This window comes from Pyxicephalus adspersus, chromosome Z (assembly GCF_032062135.1).
Source record: "Pyxicephalus adspersus chromosome Z, UCB_Pads_2.0, whole genome shotgun sequence".
Classification (NCBI taxonomy): domain Eukaryota; kingdom Metazoa; phylum Chordata; class Amphibia; order Anura; family Pyxicephalidae; genus Pyxicephalus; species Pyxicephalus adspersus.
Window position 1 is genome coordinate 41,978,422 of NC_092871.1, and position 11,081 is coordinate 41,989,502.

Below are 11,081 nucleotides of genomic sequence, written 5' to 3' on the forward strand. Positions count from 1 at the left end.
AGGATACAATTTTATTAGTGAAGCTGGGTGATCCAGCAAACCTGCAATGGATTTCTTCAAAGTCATTTGTTATTTGTTATCAAATGTTTTGAATCCTGGATCAGATCCCTTCCAGGTTTGCTGGACCACCCATGTTCACTGATAAAAGTGTATCCTCTCCAGTCGAAGAGACTTAAAAAAAACAGGTCCATGGTCTCTGCTGGTATCCAACACCAAAATGATGCAGCTTCTAATGGCTACACCCAAAGTACACAACAGGGTAAACAATCGTAACACACCTAGAAGATGCAGATACCAGCATCAGTTGCAGCTTTTCAGGAATACATTCATTAGTAAGGGATAATTCTTTTACATGCTGCTTCTCTTTAAGTCTTTTTTAGGTCACCTTAAAGAAACCCAAGGTCACGGTGCTCACCCCAATAAACTACTACTTTTGTTTTTAGGCTTTAAAGAAAAACTGTACTTGGTTAACTACAGGATACTTTTGATGACCTTTCCTTTATAAAATGCTGGTTGCTTAGCTAATATCAAGTTGATCCATTGGTTTTATTGCTGAAATGTCAGAATGGCAAAGCTACATGCTTCTCTCACACTTTTTCAGAAATTTAAACTGATGGAGGCTGCTTCAAATGATAAAATGTATACTGTACAGCGCTGCGTAATATGTTGGCGCTATATAAATCCTGTTTAATAATAATAATAAATACTGCCCCCGTGCTTCCTATGAGGTGTATGAATGCGTTTTGTTTTTGTTTTTTTTTTGAAGGGGAAGAATTGTAAAGTTACTGCTATAATGTTAATTAGCACAACAATGTCATTGTTTTCTGTAATTAAACATGAGTGGCCATTAACAAATGTAATAAAGCTCCTTCCCCAATTTATTCCACTCATTTCAACCCAGAGCTTCATTTGAAAGTGCTTTCTGGGATAGTATCCTGGAACAAAAAAGCAGAATATGACATTTAATTTCACCCTGATCCAAGCAGCTGTTTACTTTAGAAAGAAAAAAAAGACGCAAAGTATTGTACCTAGAGAACCAAGCAACTTACATTTTCAGTTCAAAAATAGCAAAATGCATGTTTTCCCTGTACTTTTCAATAGATGCTGTGCCTGTAGGTTCTTCACTATTGTAGGGACAGCAGGTGTGTTTCAGAATAGAAACTGAACAATAAAAAAAATACCTTTCATACTTGACAGCTAGTCAGCACAATAAACATTTTAAAGTAACCAGAAGATTTTGCAGAAATTGAGTACAAGCGTACCTGGAGATTGCAAATCTGTGAGGCTTTTTTTCTCTTCTCCATTTCCAAAAAAAAGGGTTCTGACTGTAGTTGGGTTTTAAAACATTTGTTTCACCAATAATATGCATGTCTCTTAAAGAGCTACTATGGCAAAATATGGTATTCTGCTAGCTGCATGTAGCAATGACATTTTACTATATGAATTCATGTTTTTATATCCATTTATTATTACAAGCAGACAACACAGCCAAAAACAAAAAGCAGCAAAAAAAATGTATTCTGATATGTGTACTACAGATAAATAACAATCTTTCACCACATTGCTTTAATACTGATTGATAATCATTTCATTAGGAAACCCATGGAGAAAATAAAATCTACCAGCATGTATTGATATAAAATAATCTTTATGTTGAAGTACATTTGAAATTTTCCAGCACATATAAAATTACAAATAATTATTATTTTTTTTTTTTACAAAAAAAGTTTTTAGAATTTCACACACCAAATAAAAAATATAGCAAAAAATATATATATACCCCAGAGAACCCTACTTTTTTAATTTAGAATATACCTAGAATATCACAGAACATTGTATGCCGAACATTGGTTTTAAAGGTCATTTTAAGCTTATGTGTTAAGTCAAGTCAGAATTGGATTCCAGTTTATGAGGGAATAAAAGAATGCCATACATGAGCTAGAATCAAATGAAGGGTCATAAAGCAGAGCTGTTACAGTGTCAAAAGGCAACATTTAATTTCAGTTCATTCAACTCATTTCTAAAGGTATATTATTTCCTGAATGGAAAATCTGCACAATACTTGGTAAAGGTGCAAAAAACATGTTAAACAATACAGCAGGGACTGTGTAAGATGACTGCTGATGCCATCAAACAGCCTCCTATCTAATGTGTTGCAGGAGCCCTGTTGAAATCGTATGCAGTGTTCTCCCCAGCCCCTTTTAGCTGGGCACACTACCCGGCACTTTTCAGTAACCCCCCAGCTGTTTTTAGGTGGTTACTGAATAGTTAGATCACAAAACAGGGGCTGCCACATACCTACAACTTCTTTCCACCCAGCTTAAAATAATGTCTAAGTCGAACACTGGTATGCAAATAATGACTTTATAAAAAAAAGGCGGAGGAGGATGAAGACCCCATTACAACTTTAAGTGCTCAGGCCTAGTAGCAATTTGCTTAGACAAGAGCCATTGCATCATGGGAAGCAAAGGGAAGATCTTTTACCGAAAGGGAAGGAAAAATAGTGTTCTTGGGAATCCAGGAAGGGTAGAAGCAGACAGCTTACAGTGTCACTTTGCTTTTTTTTTTAAGGGTATCTGCCATGGCTCTGCTATAACCTGGCACTGCCTAGCTACCTAAAGCAATGTTAGTTCCAAAGCAGACAGTGTCTTCATGTGACAAAGTGGATCTCAAACATCTCCCGCATTAGCCGACAGCTGACCTAGGTAACATTTAGTTTTAGAGCATGCTCAGATATGACTGACTATTACTGTTAGAATGATCTTCTATATGTGATATAATACATACTAGGGAATGCCCATGTGTCCTCAAAACAACTTCACCACATATTATCATTATTTCAGCAATGCACTGTATTAATTCACTTTACACAACTAGGTTTTCCCTTGAAAAAGTCACATGGGACGATTTTTGTTCCAGCTCCAATTATAGTCTCACTTGATCTCAAAAGTCTGTTGCATCCAATTTTAAGAGTGAACTTTTATGAGCAAAACTAAATATGAAGCTGCAGAAACACTTTCATAGAGATACAGAGAGAAACAGCAGGTATACTGGCGAAGATAATGTAACTCTCTCTAATGTTCTAAATTCAAGGCTCATGTAACGACCACACAAACCTTCTGCTGGTTATCACCAATAAGTAAAATCATAGACTTTTAATCCTATTTAAAATTGTTCTCTGAATCTGCAGACAACCACATATTTTGTTTCTTAGCATTCACGTGAACTATTCCTTCTGTATTTTAATGCTATTTTTTTTGTACAGATTATAATTTTTTACTGCAAACTGTATTAGAGAAGATTTTGTAGAGGTGCCTGGTAGTGGTTTTGATATTTTATGTTAATAAGTGGTTATTGGTTGACAGCAACAGTACCTTTTACAAAAATTCTGGCACTATCCCAAACTTTAATGGTCAGTACCTACTTTGGCTGTGCTTTGTGTTTTTGAAAATGCAAATTTCATTTCACATCTTAGTGTGTGTTGCATTATTGTCCTTTCATTTGACTAGGCTGCCCAAGGCACAACACACATAAAATCATGCAGGCAGCACTTTTGAAAACGCAACACACAACAGACAACTACACCGCTATGAAAGTTAAATAGCACAGAAACGCATGTGATATGTGTAGTATTAATGCTCAGGTTCGACACATAAAGGGTACCATGTTCTCCGCAGCCCCTTTTAACTGGGTGCACCGCCCAGCACTTTTCAGTAACCATCTGGCTGTTTTTAGATGGTTACTGAAAAGTTAGGTCACAATTCAAAGGGGCTTCCACCCACCCAGTTTAAAAACATTTCTGAGGAGAATACTGGTGTACATCATCACAACCCTAAGTGGGTTGTTTACTTTTTGTGTGATGAATGGTAGGTAATACATTTTATAAATACTTGACCATGATGCTGACATTGATAACTATGGGACGCACTCTATGAAGATAAATAAGCAGGCACAGCAGAAATCTATTTTAGCAGTCAGAAGATAAGTGGTGTTTTATGTATCCTCATATTGTATACTGGCCATAAGATACCCAGGTCAGACTGTGAAAGTAAAGGTCTGCCTATGAACCATAGGTACCATAAAATGGCAGGAAAACCTCTCTAATACTTTCCTCTGACATAAGTTTCAGCTAATCATTTTTTCTTTATTATCTACTCCTTTTTAAACAGGACATTCAGTCTGTCATGGGTATCAAACATGCACAAAAGTCATACTGAAAGGAAACTGGAGTTCTGGTATATCATAAGTATTAAATCAAGATTAGCAATCAAACATTGGAAAAGGAGGCCTAATGTCGGAGTCTACCATTCATTAAGGATGAAACACGCCATATAGCCCATACCTATAGGTATTGTATGTGTCCTGCTCTCTGATAACTGTTTTCCACAAGGAACACTACACATGCTTTGTCCAGTGTTGAATGTTACTTGGATACTGTTGTTTCCTTCAGGGTTAAACCATGTATCATTATGCTCTGACACCAAGGATAACTATATGATTATCTCTGATGAATACATTTAAACATTGCTGGTATGACAATCTAACCCTGGGTACAAATACACATGGCAGGGAGCATAGGCCATAACACATGCAGGGACAATACAACAAAAAAAGAAGTTTCCATAAACATGTCCACTTGGACGATTATTTAGGCTATGTAGGAGGTAGAGCAGGAAATTGTCCCCGATGTCAAAACTGCGGAAAGCATCTGAAATCCAACACAGCCCGTAGCTACTCTTCTTCCCCTAAGGGCAGACCTGGGATGTCTGCCAGTACCTATTCCATATAAGCCTAATAAAGATTGAAGCCACCAAATGAAGCAATGATTATTTCCCGATAAAACTACACAGTGTTCTCCCCGGACTCCCCAGCAGTTTTCAGTAACCACTCGGCTGTTTATGAAATAAAATGAAATAATATGAAATAAAAAATAAAGTACCTTAACACATTGTACAGAGGATGAACACAAGTGTAAAGCACTGCTAAATGAAGGCTGGGAATTAGTAACCTGGCATAGGACTGCTTCACAAAGGAGTAGTGATTGAGGAAAGTTGTTTTTTTCTGGCTTTTTGTTAAAATGATACATAAATAAATCGGGTTGATTACAAAGGCTTTGAACGCTATTTTGTCATCCAAGTTTTTTGGGTGAGGGGGATTATAAAGGAAATTATGGAAACATTTCCCAAGTGAAAAAAGAATGTAAAAATAACTTTTTTTTACATAAATGTTAGCTCGCAATGCTTCACAGTCTAGAATATTTTTCTTCAGGCACAACTGTTCCTTTAAATGTATAAATTTTATTTCATTCATAAAAACAATCGGATGGGTCGTCATTATGCAACTCCCATGCATGAGCAAAGAAAGACTTCCAACACAGTGCTGAGACTGCATACGATTAGAAAAATTGTCTTCTGTCATTGAAAATCAATGCTCCACATGAAGAGGGGGTCACTGCAAATTTTTAAGTTTAGCTTTACAAATTTAAAGGTACACTACTGAGTGGGTAGCCATCTTTTGTAGACTGCGAGTTAAATCTAAAATGAACCTGTTAGCTTTAAAAAACTATATACTGTCACCTTTATTTCATTTTTTGCAAAAGGAACCCTTATAAATTTTTTTGCACATGAGACAAGTTAACACAAATTCACATCTTTCCACCACACAGGTTGGTGACAATACCAAGTTTAGGGACAAAAATTTGGCGAATTTTTGCAAAAAAATCACTTGCTCATCCTTACACAGGAGTAGTGCTAAAAGGAGGGTAAAAAAAATTGCATCAGACATGAAAATAATAAATAGCTTTCTGTCCTTGTTATATAGAAAATTTGTTTAGGGTCGTTTTAGGCCAGTAGTATACCACAGCGGTCACAAACTCTCTGATTTGGGTAAATGGGAGAAGCTGGGACCCTCTTTTGCATGTAGCTGCAGCAAATCATGATGGGGTACACGTGACATTTTGCTTTTCACCATGCAGACATGGCCTGAAGATCTGCATCGTACCTGTGTGCAAATCTTGCTGCCAGCAGTGTGGATTGCTTCTCCCAACCCCATGCCAGCAGTTTGTGGGGAGGCAGGGAGCTGTCAGCTGCATGGAGTCTGACAGGGTCTTTATCTTTCTTTTGCTAACTTAAAATAAAAGGACTGGCCAAACAAAACCCAGTCAGGGCCAACAGATGTTTAGTATTTTAGGCTATGAAATAAAAGCCAACATTTGGAGGTTACATGAACACTCCTTCTATCCTTCAGTCCCTATAAAATTACCCATGTGTGTTATTTAGGAAGAGAATTCAGTGAAACCCATTCATCATATAGATGATGGATTTCAGCTTGGAAATCATTTTCACTCTCCCATAGGGAGGATGCCAATAGCATTGTACAAAGCTTACTTACCGCTGAAACGGAAAAGATCAACCCAGCTCTCAAATAGTTAGAAAAATAAAATTTGATTGTAAAAGTCCTACTATGTAAAATCTGTTTCAGTTTTTGTTATAATTTGCAGTCCTGATATGATTGCAGGAAATGAAAAACTGTACACAAATCCAAGATTGTAAATTACACATATACACAGATTAAGCTGCATCTCCATCATCTGATGCTGATACCAGTGACACTTGCACACAATGCATTTTTCAAGAAAAGTCTGTTCAATCATTATCAGAGTTGTCCGGTGGTAAAAACACCAATGCATCATTAAAGCTGTGTCCATACGCTCTCAACCTGTACACGCCATACATCATGACTTGCATGTTGTTAGGAGATAGTCCACTGAAGGTGATTGCCATGTCTGAACAGCAACCCTCAACTACTTTCTGTGGGTCACTTGCCATTGCGTCTTTAATTAGAGTACCCACAGATTTTGTATTAAAGACATCTTTACCTTCGGAATCCTCTGCATTTTCAGCCAGCACACCCTTGTGTTTGAGGCACATTGCCAACTGCTTGTCTTCAGAGACCTTCCATATAATGCCACCAGTTTCTGGACACTTATCTGGTTTATTCATCACGTCAATGAATCGGTTTACAGACTCAAGGCTTAGGACTATACCACCTGCAATGTCCACATAATCCAAATCTCCCTCTTTCACAGTATGACCAATGTAAAATGGCTCTGATGGGTCTTTTTTCAAAAGGAAATATTTCAGGTTTTCAATAATAGCAAAGGTGGATGGCTGACTAATGAAAAACCAGTTGTACTCATCCTTGTGTTTTTCGTATGCCATTTGAATAGCTTTCCTTATCATAACCCACATGTCATTAGTGTTAAGAGCAATGGAGTCAAACACCTTCACATGCTCGGAGCTGTAGAAGTCAGCTTTGTCACAGTGCTTGCTCCAGGTGGTTCTCACAGCAGACCACAGACTCAAGTCTTTTGGTCTGACCAGAATAATACAGTAGACTCGCATGCTCTGACTCAATTCCATTTTCTCTGTCCCCATCAGTTTAAGAACTTCCTCTTTATTAGGGGCTTGAATATGATGATGTTCATGAGGGGCAGAGGGCTCATGACTCAATTTAACGTGTCCTAGGAGAGTAACCAATATGCAGAATGCACATCCTATCAGCATTCCCCGCAAAAACGAACCTCCTTCTGAAATCATGTTTTCTGCAACACAAAATGAAAGAGGAGTATAAAACACAAAAAAAAAACGTGCCTGAAAAGAAAAATGCTGATATCAATTTCATTCATTTCCAATCACTGCTGGAAAACAACATAGCAATAGGATCACATCAGCCAGGGAAGTAGCATTTGTAAAATGAGAGGTCAGCTTTATGTTTCTCTCAGATCACATGAATCAGATTGATTACCAACACTCCTATGGTTTATACCACCATAAAACTATCATAAAAATGTATTATTATGCTGCATCCACAGTGCACAACAGAAATCCAATAAGAGAAAATTAGAATAGGCTGCTCACACATTAGTCTTCTACATTTACTTCATAAGTTACATACATAATGTTTTCATTTAAATAAAGGTGTTTAGGTCAAAAACAAATGTAAAGTTTTCTGTCTGTCACATAGAAACGGGCTTTAGGCAGTCATAAAAGAATGGAACTGGCCAGCTTTTGTGCAGTTTTTTATAGCAAGCTCTTAATAGTCCTCAGAACTCATGACAAATATCAGGCATGAACCACCTGTATCGCTTCTAGACAGAAAGTCATATAAGGAAACAATACAAGAAGCAGGTGTGCATTTATTTAACCAACATGTGACACTGCTTTAAAGATAAGTTTTATTGTAGCCTCCATTCCTGCTTAAAGCTTACAAAAAAAGCTAAAAAAAGATTCTACTTACCTTTACCTGTTAAAATTACCCTCAATCCATGCACAAACTGTGTCCCGCGTTCTCTCTTTCTTCTGGGGCTTGGCATTCTGTCCAATGTCACCATCTTCTTTTTTCTGGGTTTTCCCTGACACGTCTTCCCCAAATGTAAAAAAAATCAGTGCCAATGGTACTTGTGCATGCATGAGATCAAGCACTTTTTTTTTTATTGCAGCATAGCCCCTGATGACAGCACTAGGAACTCTCCAAGTTGCACCTAGACCAGCGTATTGAAAGGAACCATGACAGCCTGGGCTCAGAAGAAATGGGATGGATAAGGGTGGCCATCATTCTAACTAGAAAAGGAGCAAAAGCTGCTGGAGTAATGACCCGTCTCTGAAGGACAGCTCCATTTAGAAGGGGAGGATTGCTGCTTAGGCCTGGCTTTGTATTTCATACATTTGTTTTCTAAAACTGAATTTCTACTTCAACTTGTATCTCTTGTTCACTTCCTAAACTTGTGATGTGTGTGATTCCCCTTCTATTTTTAGAAAGTCAGCTACAGTACCTTTTTCAATTTGAATCAACCTTTTCGTGCCAGATTAATTTAGGAGACATTAGGTGAACAGGACAAAGTGAGGGAGAAGAACTGCCAATTAGTGTAAACTGACTAATGCAGCAGACATTAAGAAATCCTCCCCCACAGACAACACCTGCGAGTGTTCATGGGGCGTGTAAAGCTTTATGATTCAAAAATAGATATGCATTGATCGAAGGCCAGTTTAACATCCTTACACTCTGCACCTCAATACACATTACACAGCTGTATTGGGTTGTGCAAAAAAACTAACACAAATCTATTCTTTTCATTGCGCTGTGGTACCCTGACTAATATTTTTGTTTATTTTCCTGAGATTAGGCCATCTACACTGCTACAGTGCATTAATAACATTCACTCAAGTAAGATAGCTCATTTATTTTAATTTGTTCTAACACAACTTTTTTTTTTTTTTTCTGCAGTGCAATTTACTTTTGTGTAACGATTAAAAAGAACGATGCACGAAGGAACATTTTATTGAGTAGTGTACTTGCAATTCGGGTGAATGGAGGGCAGAATAGAGAGGAGGTGAGAGAAAAAAGAGAAGAGAAAATAGAGGAGAGGAAAGAGGGGAAAAGAGAGGAGAGGGGAGAAGGGAAAAGAGAAGAGCAGAGGGGTGGGAGAGAAGGGAAAACAGAGGAGAGGAGAAGAGGGAAAACAGAGGAGAGGAGAAGAGGGAAAACAGAGGAGAGGAGAAGAGGGAAAACAGAGGAGAGGAGAAGAGAGAAAGGAGAGGAGAGGAGGGAAAAGAGAGGAGCGAAGGGAATAGGGAGGAGAGAGGAGGGGAGAGAAAAGAGAGGAGGGTAGAGAAGGGAAAAGAGAGGCGGGGAGAGAAGGGAAAAGAGAGGAGAGAAGGGAAAAGAGAGGAGAGGAGAGGAGAGAAGAGAGGAGAGGAGGGAAGAGAGGAGAGGAGGGAAAAAAGACAAGAGGAGAGATAGGAGAGACAAGAGAGGAGGAGCGAAGGGAAAACAGAGGGGAGGAAAGAAGGGAAAAGAGGAGAGAGTGGAAAAGGAGAGGGGAGGAGAGAAGATGAGAAAGAGGAGAGTGAAGAGAGAGAGAGAACACAGGAGGGCAGATGGATAACATGGAGTGTAAGAGAGAGCAGGGGTGAGAAGCAGAGGGATATAAACTGTCAGACTTTGGAACCTTGGCAGTAAGGTATAATGGAAGGGGTAAAAACACAACAAGTGGTTATGAGTGAATTTCCATGATCCCATATTTGAGGTGTGCGGTCCCTTACACTGTATTGGTCTGCAGCATAGGAGATGGCCCATCTTCTCTCGTACTGGAGGAGAGATTTGTATTATGTACTAAACTTTGGCCGCCATGGCCTCTGGTCAGACCATTTGTAATTGTATAGCTAACATTATCAGGATCGCACAAGCCTCACTGTGTGTAGGATGATCCATGTCTGCCAGTGACGTACAATGCAGTATCCAGTCATGGAATACAGAACGTACCCCAAACACAAGAACGGAAATCCATGGTGACATGTCAGCAGCTTCTACTCACCCGCCAGACCCCTCAGCCACAGAGAATAGAACAGCCTCCAGCTCACCCGTCTACCCGATCTATTACTTCCGCCTTCATGCGCAGATGACATGTGGTCACGTGTACAGGTCTGACGTGTCTATGCGTTGGCTTGGCAGCCATGATTGATTCTGGCAGAATACCTCTGGGTTTGTTATGTTGCATGTCAACATTTACTTTTCATGTCACCTCTTTATTAGCTTTTATCTGATTTTGAAGGAGTAAATGTTTGCATGCCAGTTTTGCTGGCTTTTTTTTAACTCAAAGACTTGAAAACAGACAGAAAGCTGGATTTTTAAGGCAACAAAATTATTAAAATCAAAGTATTTATTGAATACATGTTAAAAGACAAAAATTACATAAAAATAAAAAGGTTGTTATTTAAAAATATTTGGTATTGTGAAGTATTTTTTTTTGCTGTTCACCAATAGCATAGAGAACAGGAATGTAGCACTCAATGTGTTTCGCATATACTTTATGTAAGTGTTCCCTGCATAAGTCATATATAAACAAATCATCAAAGAGGCTAATCGCATGTGTTGATCACTTCAAGCACTCTTGGGGTAAGGGGCTGCACAAATAGGGGAGGACATACAAGAGCCACTGAAACGCCTGGATAACAATACATTTATCCTACAGGGATATTGTGGACAACATGCTTGTACAAACACAAAGCCCCCAGCCAGGT

General features: G+C 38.5%; 1 protein-coding gene across 3 annotated transcripts; it reads right to left on the minus strand.

Moving 5' to 3' along the window:
- Window positions 1-1,444: 1,444 nt before the first annotated feature.
- C1GALT1C1 (C1GALT1 specific chaperone 1) lies at window positions 1,445-10,453 on the minus strand. Of its 3 annotated transcripts, none has more exons than XM_072429342.1 (2): window positions 10,376-10,453; window positions 1,445-7,603 (listed from the first exon to the last, which is right to left on the minus strand). In XM_072429342.1, exon 2 carries the CDS (start codon window positions 7,596-7,598, stop codon window positions 6,645-6,647), a length of 954 nt encoding a protein of 317 aa, XP_072285443.1. In that variant the 5' UTR covers window positions 7,599-7,603; window positions 10,376-10,453; the 3' UTR covers window positions 1,445-6,644. The 3 variants fall into 3 exon arrangements, with proteins under 3 accessions (XP_072285443.1, XP_072285442.1, XP_072285441.1); XM_072429341.1 differs by having other exon boundaries at window positions 10,324-10,405; XM_072429340.1 differs by lacking the exon at window positions 10,376-10,453 and adding an exon at window positions 8,299-9,473.
- Window positions 10,454-11,081: the final 628 nt, after the last annotated feature.

What these genes read in the sequence shown, in the direction of transcription:
- C1GALT1C1 (XM_072429340.1), bottom strand. Translation starts at nt 8,392, where the DNA reads ATGGTGACATTGGACAGAATGCCAAGCCCCAGAAGAAAGAGAGAACGC. An exon ending in GGTAATTTTAACAGGTAAAG is followed by an intron (nt 7,604 to 8,298) that starts GTAAGTAGAATC and finishes TTTGTGTTGCAG; the next exon opens with AAAACATGATTTCAGAAGGA.